This window comes from Anabrus simplex, chromosome 4, assembly GCF_040414725.1.
Source record: "Anabrus simplex isolate iqAnaSimp1 chromosome 4, ASM4041472v1, whole genome shotgun sequence".
NCBI lineage: Eukaryota > Metazoa > Arthropoda > Insecta > Orthoptera > Tettigoniidae > Anabrus > Anabrus simplex.
The window spans coordinates 197,116,458-197,128,873 of NC_090268.1; the positions used below are offsets into that span (position 1 = coordinate 197,116,458).

Here is a 12,416-nt window from a genome sequence, read left to right on the forward strand (position 1 = left end):
ACAGAGGTACAATGATGCCCATCTTCCAGTCCTCTGGAATAGTATTTTTTTCCCATATCTTGTTGAGCAGTCTGTAGAGCTATTGGATTCCTGGAATTCCCGCTGCTCTCAGCATATCTGCACTTAGTTCATCTATGCCCACTGCCTTTCCTTTCTTCATGCTCTTGAGCGCATTTTCAACCTCAAGCCATGTAATTGGTGGTTCCTCCTCGACTTGGCTCTCCTCTATCCGTTGTTATGTTTTCTGTATCTCCATTCAGCAGCTTTTCGAAATAGATCTTGAGTTCTTGTTTAATTTCTCCTTCTTCTCGTGCCAGAGTTCCATCATCACATTCTATTGCTTTTATGGTCTCTTGATCCCTTCGCTTGTTTTTTCACTACTCTGTATAGCAATTTCATATTTCCTCTACTGTCCTCTTCCAGTTTGTCTGCAAACTCATTCCATTTCTTCTCTTTTTCTTCCCTTACAATGTTCTTTACAGCAAGTTTCTTGTTCCTGTATACTCCTTGAAGTCTTTGTATTTCTTGTTCATTTCGTTCTTGTCGCTGTTTTTGTTTTTCCTTGTCCAGTGCCTTCTTTATTTAGTTTCTTTCTTTCACCGCTGTTTTGACTCTATCATTCCACCATGGTGTCTCCTTTTTTCTAAACTTGTAACTCCACATAGGTTTTTGGCTTCTCCCACAAAGGTGTCTTTGAAGGCCTTCCACTCTTCATTAACACTGGTTACTTCACCCTTCGGCAAACTCTGTTGAATCCTTAGTTTGTATTCTTCCTTTATTTGGACTTCTTGCAACTTCCAAGTTTTAACCCTTAGTTTTTTCATAATAATTTTCTGCATTTCATTAGTCTTATGTTTGAAGTCTACTACCAACAATCTGTGGTCACTGTCCATGCTTTCCCTAGGGATGACCTTTACATCTGTGATGTACCTACCACCATCTTTATTCATGATTACGTAGTCAATCAATGTTCTATACTGAATATATATAACATTATTATTTCTACACTCAGCCCTCAACCATTTCAAGACACAAATAAACCATTTCAACTCACAGTACTTGATTAGCTTGCCTTCAGGCCAGGTTCTTTGGCTGGTTATTCCCACAGAATATGAAAAATCTGCTTGTCGGGGCGACGACATGGATAATATTTATAGTTTGATATACCGCAATGAAATAAAATGTACCATAATTGATAAGATAACGTTAGGCGATCAAACGTGCTTAATAAAATATAATAAAAAGTAGGCTATGATGAGGAAAATTGCACAGTAAGGAAGGAACTAGGCCCAAAAGAAGATGACCAGAATAACAGTGCAAAATAATATATAAATATATTTTAACAACCATAAGTTAACAACCAGATAAAAATTTGGAAATGGAAGAAAAATCTAAAAAAGATGTGCCACATTTACAAAAGTATACAATATGCATCGAAACCAGAACCCTGAAAAGAAAAAGGACGCATGGGAAGGGAAAGGGGACTAGGATGAGAAAGGATCTTCTTCACCGGGTAATTGAATAGTTTAGCAGTAGCAATAGATCATAAATGAGAACTGAAGAAGCTTTCTTTTTGCAAATAGTCCGTAGCGCAGTTCATAAGTAGAAAGAGTCTATGTGAAAGTTTTAAAGCGAAGCATTGCCACTCGACTAAGTAAAGTATTTATAATAGGCAAATGCCAGAATGAAGGTAAAGTCCAAATGTAAACAAATGTGTTATAAGCCTTGCTCACCGAGTTGTAGCAGATAATGTCCAGCTGAAGTTGACATAATAGCACAGCACACAGTTGTTAGCGTGTGTAAATCCACCACTCCGCCACGAAAGCCCGACTCAAGGATGGATGGGCGGAGAGAGCAATTTAAAGAGGAAAGGAAGTTTCCAGAAACGAAGCGAAGGCTATACACACAAGCGAGTTCTAGAAAGAATAAAGTCACGTGGTGCACAGTACACAAGCACGGCAAAGTGTAGCACAGCTGACGTAATCAGTCGAGTTGACAGTAGGTGAGCAGAGTACATCATGCGGCGAGCATAGAATAGAAGCAAGCAGCGCCAAGCAAGGTAGGGAAACGTAGAGTATATAGGGAGATCGTAATATGCTACACACTTTGCTCCTCCAAGTTTGTTGGACAAGTAATAATGTACACTAAATTCAAAGTAACTATCTGTTACTTCTATCTGTTAACATGAGTTCCCATGTATATTTAAAAACACATGTAGAACACAAAGGTTAGTAGCTAACAGAAAAAAAAAACACTCAAATAGGAATAATTTTAAAATGCATTTTGGAATTAAAAGGACATGATAGTAAGGAAAATGTTAGGAGGGAAAGATAAAATTTAAATGTCTTTTATTTTCAGAAACAGTTACATGTCATGTGAATGAATAAGGTACAGGGTAATTCAGTGGAATGTCCTACTTTTTAATTCAATCTAGTCTTTGAATGAATAAGAGAATATAAACATACCCAACTTGAAATGAGAGGTCATCTCTGGGAGAAATAATGACAGTTCCAAGACGTGTTGGAAGTGCCCCCCTCCTCCTGGAGACACATTCTTGCCTGCTTCACCATGTTTTCAGATACATGCCTATTTCATTATTTCAGTTGTGGTGTTTCTCTGAAGATCTTGGATGATTCGTGGCTTGTTTCTGTAAACTCTTTCCTTGAGATGCTGACATCAAGTCTGGTGATCTTAAAAGCCACAAATCATTAGAGATAACACAGTGCTCAAAGAAGCTTCTGATGTGTGCCATGGATTCGTTGGAAGTGTGGCATGTGGCGCCATCCTGTTGAAAATATCCCTGCATAAGTTCGATGTCATCTAGCTGCTCCATGAATTTTATGAAAATGTTCTTATACACATCCGTATTAACAGTTTCGTCAAAGAAAATTGGTCCAATGACTCTGTGACTGGATATTGCACACTACACTCCAACTTTTTCTGGATGAAAAATGTCTTGTGGAAGACATAAGGATTTTCTGATGCCCATATCCTTGTGTTTTGAGCATTGACGTATCCAGAGAGATGAAACCACGCTTCATCAGTAAACCATGTCATTTTCAATATGTCTTAGTTTCTTTCTACCGGGCGAGTTGGCCGTGCGCGTAGAGGCGCGCGGCTGTGAGCTTGCATCCGGGAGATAGTAGGTTCGAATCCCACTATCGGCAGCCCTGAAAATGGTTTTCCATGGTTTCCCATTTTCACACCAGGCAAATGCTGGGGCTGTACCTTAATTAAGGCCACGGCCGCTTCCTTCCAACTCCTAGGCCTTTCCTGTCCCATCGTCGCCATAAGACCTATCTGTGTCGGTGCGACGTAAAGCCCCTAGCAAAAAAAAAAAAAAAAAAAAAAAGTTTCTTTCTACAAAGTGAAGGAACCAATTGCAGTAGTGAATGCACTTCATTTTGTCAGGTTCTTTCAGCTCCTGTACTGCTGTAACTTTGTATAGCCAGAGGTTTGCATGTTTTGCTGCTCTTTGGCACATCATTACCGAGTAGCCGGCGTAAAGACTTTTGTGGGGAACTAAGCAATCACTCACGAACATTGACAGAGCGCTGTGGCACTACTGATGGTGGATTATACTTCCCTTTTTTAATGACTAATGAACTGGTTCATTCTAGCTTCTCTACTAACCTTAGAATTGTCTTTCGATCAGGAACATCACAAACACCGTACTCACATCGGTAAGCTCTTTGTGTAGTGGTAGCAGAATTGGTCACCCAATACTTCTTCACAGTAAATACACACCGTTGAATTGTGTACTCCATTTTAAAACTTTATATGACAAAAACAACAGGGTACATTGATATTCCTCCATGGCCACAGTGGCGTCATTACATGTTATCGATGTATCGAATCCAATCTGTCATCTGCCAGCATCCACTGAAACTCTTGACTATGTACATCATTGCAATGTATGTACAATTTAAAAGTCATGTAAGGATGTGGAGTTATAACTAATTAAAAAGTGTGACATCCCACTGAAACACTCTGTACAATAATAATAATAATTTCGTGTGGCTATTTCTAGCCGAGTGCAGCCCTTGTAAGGCAGACCCTCCGATGAGGGTGGGCGGCATCTGCCATGTGTAGGTAACTGCGTGTTATTGTGGTGGAGGATAGTGTTATGTGTGGTGTGTGAGTTGCAGGGATGTTGGGGACAGCACAAACACCCAGCCCCCGGGCCACTGGAATTAACCAATGAAGGTTAAAATCCCCGACCCGGCTGGGAATCGAACCCAGGACCCTCTGAACCGAAGGCCAGTTCGCTGACCATTCAGCCAACGAGTCGGACACTCTGTACAATATAAAGAAACAAATGAACTGGATTAAAGCCACTATATATAAATTTATTTAATAATAAAGCCAAGCTTTTAGCCAAATTTCATTGGCCTTCATCAGGGCATGTGAAAGTTTTGCCTCTGACAGTAAGCAAAGAAATTCTCCCAAGGAACGTGGAAGTCATGCCCGTACTATCCACGGCCTACCCCGCTAGCTGGACTCAAGGATCGTCGCGCTGTGCTGTGGTGGTTAGGAGGGAAGTTACTGATTCACCACCCTCTTTCGACAGTTTGAGTGCGTCCCACTGTGTCATGGTGGTGTTATGCATGTATTTCTGCAATACAGGTCTCCATGTATTTGATAACTTGAAGCCATCTTCCCTGTTGATGTTATTTGGGCGCAGCTCCATCTCTATGGCTTCCGTCACAAGACGAGCATAGAAATCTTTTAAAGGTGCGATGACCTTCGCCTGGTCAAAGAGGATTTCATGGTCTGTACTGTAGAAATGTTCTGCTATGGCAGACTGGCTTAAAGCATTCTCCGTGGAGGATGAAAGAGCGACATTCTTTACTGACCTAATGTGCTCTTTCACCCTGGTGCTAACAACCACAACCACATGGAATTTCATATACGCCCGGTGTTTCCAGATGTGGTTTTTCTTTGACTGGTCGAAACAGGGATTTGAGCTTCCGGTCTGCGGTGAAAACTGGAATTATATTGTACTTCTTAAAAATGCGCCCTATTCGGTCAGTTATACCTGCCATGTAAGGAAGGAATACTTCTTTCTTTTTGCTGTAGTCCTGGTTGGTACTATCCAAGTTTAATCCAGTTCATTTATTTCTTTATGTTAATACAATGAGCCATGAAAACCTACGTTCACTCTGTACAATGTTTATTTTCTATGAAGTCTGAGAAGGATGGAAATTGAAGTGAATCACATATTTTCCCATTAAGGCAAAGCTAAAAAAACATTAATAGAATATTGTGCTGTGTCACACAGGGGAGGACAGATGGCTGTGTACGTTGTTACTTCAGAGAGGTTATCGAGTCGAATACTCAGCTGCAAGTGACGCCTACACCCACTGTCCTGAAGGTTTCAATGAGTTCTACCAGCAGCGGCGACGTTGGGTGCCCTCCACCATGGCTAATATCATGGACCTGCTTGCGGACTACAAGAAGACCATCAAGATGAATAACAACATCTCACTTCCCTACATTGGTTACCAGGTACATAGAGAAACAAAATTTTATATGAATACAGGAAAAAGGATAGGGCCATACACACCTTATTTTTCTCTCTTCCCTTTTCCTGTGTTTATCTTGATTTATTTTTTATACTAGCTGATGTACCCGTGCTTCGCTATGGGATTCTACAACAGAATTATAGGTGAAGTAGTGTACACGTTGTAATTAAGATGTTATTAAATTACAAAGCTCTTAGCGTTACGGGAGAAACAGGATGGAAATGTCGCCATATGTAGTTTCTCATCTAAGACTGGGTTAGGGAATTTTCACTATAATGGCAGGCCCTCTTGCCTACAACCAGTCACAATGGATTTGGAGAGTTTTCATTATGGTGGCAGGTCCCCTTGCCTACTGCCAGTCACATTGGAGTTGGGCAGTTTTCATTATAAGGACAGACACTCACTATCTACCTGCCTTTTTATGTCTCAGAGGTTTCCCCAAAGTCTTAAGCTATCTGCCAATGGGCAGAAAATCAACGTGACAGTAGGATTACTGCGAGAAAGCTGTATTTCAATCCTTATCTGCATTAGTACAAATCCAAAGTACAGGTCAGCTATGCTTGTGGTTGAGGTAAATGGAGAAAATAACGTGATTCACAGCAAGAGGGTTTTTTTTTTTTTTTTTTTTTTCTACTTGCTTTACGTCGCATTGACACAGATATGTCTTATGGCGACGATAAGAGTTAAATTATGAATATGGCAGTCTGTTATTAAAAGGCCAGTCTTCCTGGTAAGTAACGTATTAATTTTAAAATGAGAGTATAATAATAATGTTATTTGCTTTACGTCCCACTAACTACTTTTTAAGGTCTTCGGAGACGCCGAGGTGCCGGAATTTAGTCCCGCAGGAGTTCTTTTACGTGCCAGTAAATCTACCGACACGGGGCTGTCGTATTTGAGCACCTTCAAATACCGCCGGACTGAGCCAGGATCGAACCTGCCAAGTTGGGGTTAGAAGGCCAGCGCCTTAACCGTCTGAGCCACTCAGCCCGGCTAAAATGAGAGTAGTGTAGATAGTATGGAATACGCTATAGGTAGCATTGGGTACCTTTAAGATATCCGTTCTGTTAGTGGAAGGGATACCATTCTATTGGAGAGCTTCGGTATAAACAATATTCTGGGTCTCACCGCCTGGCACATGTATAAAGAGAGAATTAGAAGAGCTGACCCGAGAGCAAGCAACGTATAATTGTCCATGTGAGAAACAACCTGAATTTCCAAGTTCTACCCCAGCGGTACTTAGTGTTTGGCCTTGCGACTTATTTATCGTCATGGCAAAGTAGGCGCTTATGGGAAATTGAAGTCGCCTAAATTGGAACGGATAATTGGTAGGAATCAGGGGAATACATGGTATATACACAATTTCACCCCTTCCGCTACCTGTTAAAATATCGGCCTCAATGATATTCCTGTGCAACGTCCTTACTCTCAGGAGGGTACCGTTGCACAATTTTGGTGCGTTTAGGTTCCTCAGTAGCATTATCGGCACTCCTGTTTTTAAGGTAATCTCATGTGCTGGCAAACCGGGTGCAGAAATAGAATTGAGGAACTCAAGTGGATAATGAACAGCATCGTCGTCGTTCATGACCGAATTAACTGACATGTATTTTCTTTCTTCGCCCGGAATTCTAGACATGATTTTCCTATTTATTTCTGTGACCGGTTCATTTTTTGGAGCCAAAATAGCTCGCTCACAAAGCCACGTATTTTGAGCAGTATGGATATTGTGAGACTGAACGATTTTAGCCAATGATGCAGGAATAGTAATAATATCACCAGAACCCTGTAATGTTCCATTTCCAATTTTCAATAGTATCTCACTGAATTCCTTTTCTCCCTGACTGCCAAGTTGCACACGCATGTTGATTGTGAGAGAGAATTTCTCAATCAAGGGCCATAAGTAAGATTTCTTCAGTGAAGCTTGCACTTCGTCCGCTCTCGTCCCACCTGCTACAACTGGCAGAGTCTGACGGAAATCTCCCGCGAATAACATCGTTATGCCCCCCATAACCATGTCCGTCTTCCTTATGTCCTTTAGCGTCCGATCTAATGCTTCAACCACCTTTTTGTTTGCCATGGTGCACTCATACCAAACAATCAAGCGGCATTCTCTTATAACCTGAGCCATTCCGCTGTTTCTTGAAATAGAACATACGGGCGATTCCATCCGGTCAGAATCTACGGGTATTTTGAACATTGAATGAGCTGTCCTTCCTCCAGGTAAGAGAGTCACGGCGATCCCGGAAGATGCCACTGCCAAAGCAATCTTCCCCTCACTTCTCACTCTAGCCAAAATTAAATTGATGAGGAAAGTTTTGCCTGTGCCCCCCGGAGCGTCCAGAAAGAAGAGTGTGCCCATTTCTTGACTGATACTGGAGAGAACTCTCTGATAAACGGCTTCCTGCTCTCGTGTAAGATAGCGCTCGTTGTCAGTCACAATCGTTCTGAGTGCAGGGGTATCGTAGGATGTTTCCCTCAAATAATCTTGATTAATAGTTTGAGCTATGACTGGTGCAGGTGGCAAACTGTACTGTTCAAGGTTTAGCCCTCCAATGTGGCAAACAACCTGTTGTAACTCTGCAAGGCACCGGTTGTATACATGTGGGCTAAATTCCAAATTTATTTGAGGGTTGTTTAGTCTCTCTTCGTAAATATAGTCTTCTGCGAGGGCGTCACGGAATTTCACCCATAGATCTACAGCGTCACTCAAGTTACAAAACACCAGCATAACGGCAAATAAGTGTCGTAGCTGAGGTGCACTGTTGCGTAGGGCTGCCTCCCTGAGCGTATCTTCCCAGTGAGTGTCATCCTCAAGGAGCCCTAGAGCCCTACAGGCAGCCTGATAGGTCGGGTGCACCACTCCATGGACAGATCTCAAGTGTTCAAAAGAAGTAGGTCCCCTGACTGTGTGCAGGAGCAGCCTGAGATGGTAGCACTCACTGTTACACGGGTGAATCGTGTACACCCTACCAATAGCGGGATCCTTCTTTATGCCTGGGTAGCCCTCTAGGGGCAAACCTACTTTCCTCCTCGAAAATTCCCCTTTCTGCTTATTAAATGTGTAGTAGCTTGGTACTTCGTTGTACAGCAACGTTTGAGCGAAAGGATCAATTTGGCAGAGCTTAAAGAAAGCCATTAGCATTGTGTTTCGCGGATTCTCCACTCTTTCTCTGACGTTTGAAGGTTGGAAATAAACTCTTTGGCCGTTTTCTAAGTGCACGTCCAAATGAATGACAGGAGGGTACCTCTCATGAATGGGAAAGGACAATTTTCTCCAGGCTGCCTCCGAAGTGCTTATGTAACGTCCAGTTTGATAAGCAGAGACTTCATCGTTGTCATTTTGGATACAGAAAGTGGCCTGGTCGCTACCTTTATTGACATATTTGCATATGTATTTAACAGACTTAACGCTGCTGCAATATTCTACATTAATGTGTGTCATGAAAGTCCGAGCAAGGACCGGTGAGTATGGGACAACCCACCTATTGTCCACACATACAGTTTCGCCACCGACTCTTATGAGTGCCGTGAAACCTCCAGAATTTGGGTCCCTCCTTTTGTATATGGGATAGCTATCGTCCCCTGTAACTGTATGATCGACAAATTTCCTAGGATACTTTTTGATGCAGTGTCCTTCCTTCATACACGGCGAGGAACGGTTGAGTTCACCACAGGGACCGTGCACCATATGACTCTTCACAATTTGGTAGAGCTCTGGATCGATATCAGGGTCAGGGAACTGAGCGTGAATGACGTTATCTATCCTTCGGTCACGAATTGGTTCTTCAAGCCACAGCAAGATATGTGCGTGAGGCAGTCCTCTCTTCTGCCATTCCACCAAGTACATATAGCAGCGTGAAGTGCCGAATATTTTACCCTTCGTCAGAAGTTCAATCAATGCCTTCAATTTGAGATAGAAGACTCGGGAGACTATGTCATAACGACACTGAGGGGATTGTTCTGGCAGTAGAGCAGACTTAATTTCGTCCCAGTTAGGGTTGGTTGTTAAGGTTATGAAAAGACCGGGCCGTCTGAACTTGCGGACATAACAAAAAGCGTCCTTGGTCTTAGCATGCATGTACCGCAGCCCTCCAGTAAAACTCGAAGGCAGAATGACGACTCGACCCAGTTCTTCCACATTCGTATCTTGTCTGAGCGCGTCCTGGAGGTGAATGTAGCTCTCGGCATGCAATTTGGATTGGTTACTTCGTATGAATTGTAACCATTCACTTTCTATTTTCGCATACATATCAACCAGGTACTGATTAAATAGCTGCCTGAAAGAAAATAGATAATTAGTGACCCCATCTCTATCCGTAAGTCGGTAACAGTAGAACTCCATCGCTGACGTCTTCTTATTTGTCGCTTCTCCGGTGGAAGGGTTGACATGGAAAATGGAGAAGTGGTATCCGTCCTCTCCTTGGGTGAACATCAGAGGGTACTGAAGAGCATCGTATGACCAGTGTGTCTCGCAAATACGCCTTAGTCCTTCCTGTCGTGTCCGCAATATAATATCCCTGCGATCACTCAATTCACCCACCATAAGCACAGCCATTTCATTTGTGGTGGGAGCATTATACCTCCCGGGGTGCTCCCCTGCGGGCTTTCAGTCTGCCTTTATTACTATTTGGTAGTCTGCGATCCTCTCTGCTTGTAGGGACTCCAGAGTTGACTTGAGATCTCGGACATAAGGGTTCACGCTTTGTAGCATCTCCTCTATTCCTCTTATTAATGTTGTGTTTAAATCATTAAAATTGGAGGTTCTTACCCTCACTTGTTCGTTAGTATCGGACACAAAGTAAATTTGTAGGTAGGAAGGTGACTGATCTTGGGCAGGGAAGAGGGACCCAATAAGATGGTAAACCTGGCCCTGAACTTTGAATGTCGGCATATATCCGGACTCTCTAATTTCCTTAGTGCCAAAGGAGGTCATTTGGAATGCGCTATTGTACGCTCTGATATGAGTAAGGAAATGTCGGGATAAGGGATGTGTATTGGTAAGCAAGGATAGCAGGGGTTCCGGTGGCTCAGGTAACGGGGGCAGTTTTACTTTTCCAGAACAACAGCAAATACCCTTGGGTTCTCCATTCCATCGCAAGGCTTTACAAAATTGGCAGACAACTTCCATTGCGCCTATTTTTGCTCCTTCATTGTAGATGATAAGTGGATCATAAGAAAATCCACTGTTCACTTTATCAGCCCATCTTCTTCGGTTCCGTGTAAGATGCCTCTCCCTCTCAAATTCCAGCCTCTGCACTCTCTCCTCATTAGACTCTACTTGTCTTATGGCTGCATGCCTCTCACAGTCCTCTTTCAACCTGATATTTCTATCCTCATCCTCTTCATTCCGCCGAAGTTCTCCAATCCTCTCATTCTCCCTATGAAGAGTCAAGTGCCTTGCTTCAACATTCAAGCGGTACCTCTGCCTCTCCTCAGCAAGTCTAACTTCCCTCTGATCATTAGTTTCATGCAATCTTGTTACAGTATAGCGAGATCTATTCAGGCCAACCTTTCTTCTCTTTCTCCGCTAGATTCCCTGTCCAACAATCGAATGTGGCGTACCCTGTCTCGTTCCAATCTCTCCTCTCTTTTGGCCTCCGTCTCTTGATCCCTGAATTCAGTGTGGTGCACCCTGTCTCGTTCCAATCTTTCCTCTCTTTCGGCCTCCGTCTCTTGATCCCTGAATTCAGTGTGGCGCACCCTGTCTCGTTCCAATCTTTCCACTCTTTTGGCCTCCGTCTCTTGATCCCTGAATTCAGCGTGGCGCACCCTGTCTCGAAGCAATCTTTCCTCCCTTTCGGCATCTGTTTCTTTCTCCTTTAATTGAATGTGGCGAACTCTATCTCAACACAACCTTTCCTCTTTCTGGGCTTCAGTCTCCAGTTCCCTCAACTGAGTGTGGTGTACCCTGTCTCGACCCAATCTCTCCTCTTTTTGGGCTTCGGTCTCCTGTTCCCTTAATTGAAAGTGGCGTACCCTGTCTCGATCCAATCTTTCCTCCCTTTGGGTTTCAGTTTCCCATTCTCTAAGTTCCGAATGACGCCCCCTGTCTTGAGTTAATCTTTCGTCCCTCCCGAATTCAGTTTCGTTCTCCCTCAGCATAACGTGTCGTACTCGGTCTTGATGCCGTCTTTCCTCCCTCTCAACCCCACTTTCTCGTTTTCTTAACTCTGTGATACGTGCATGATTCTGAGACAGCCTTTCCTGTGTCTGGGACTCAGTCTCTGCTTGTCTTGACTGCGAAGCATGCTCCCTCAGTCCCATCAAACGTTGAAATCTTTGCTCTTGGGATTCACGTGAGCGAATCAATCGCAAGCGCTTAGCCTGCCTAGATACAGCGCTGATATTACTCCTCTTTCGAGAAGGCATAATTGGAAAGAAATAAGACGATAATTATAGAGTCAAGAGAAGCGAAGAAGAGAAAAAAAAAAAGGAAAATAATCCTTGGCTAATCCCAACTACTATATAGTAGTAAGTGGGACGTAAAAACAATTATTATAATTATTATCCAACTCCAATAAGACAATGACATCAATAATTCAAAGCCATACGATATATTGGATCAAATGAAAAGCGGAACAGGTTCTCACTTTTCACGAACAGAAATCAGTTGGCGTAAGAATATAATTATAGTGTGAACAGAATATTGAAGAAGAGAATGCAGACAATATGCCTAGGCTAATTCCAACCAAAATAATATAATGATATCAGTATTCTTGTCAGAATAAAAAATTCAACTGGAAAGTCGCCTTTGAAAGCAATGCTCTTACAAAAAAATGTTCGATCAAATTAAAATTGGCTTAATTTTTCACTTTTAATGACAGTACTATGCTGGCGTTCAAACCGTGTAAAGTTCCAGAGCTGGAATGACCCAGGCACCCAACAGTGCTG

The 12,416-nt window shown here is 42.7% G+C and overlaps 1 protein-coding gene across 1 annotated transcript in view; it reads left to right on the plus strand.

Annotated features, from left to right (window-relative positions):
* The window catches only part of LOC136871754 (chitin synthase chs-2), a 286,502-nt gene that overhangs the window by 138,118 nt on the left and 135,968 nt on the right, over positions 1-12,416 (plus strand). Inside the window, exon 14 of the mRNA XM_067145304.2 lies at positions 5,282-5,508. Coding sequence (XP_067001405.2) covers positions 5,282-5,508 — 227 coding nt within the window. The remainder of the gene's footprint in view (positions 1-5,281; positions 5,509-12,416) is intronic.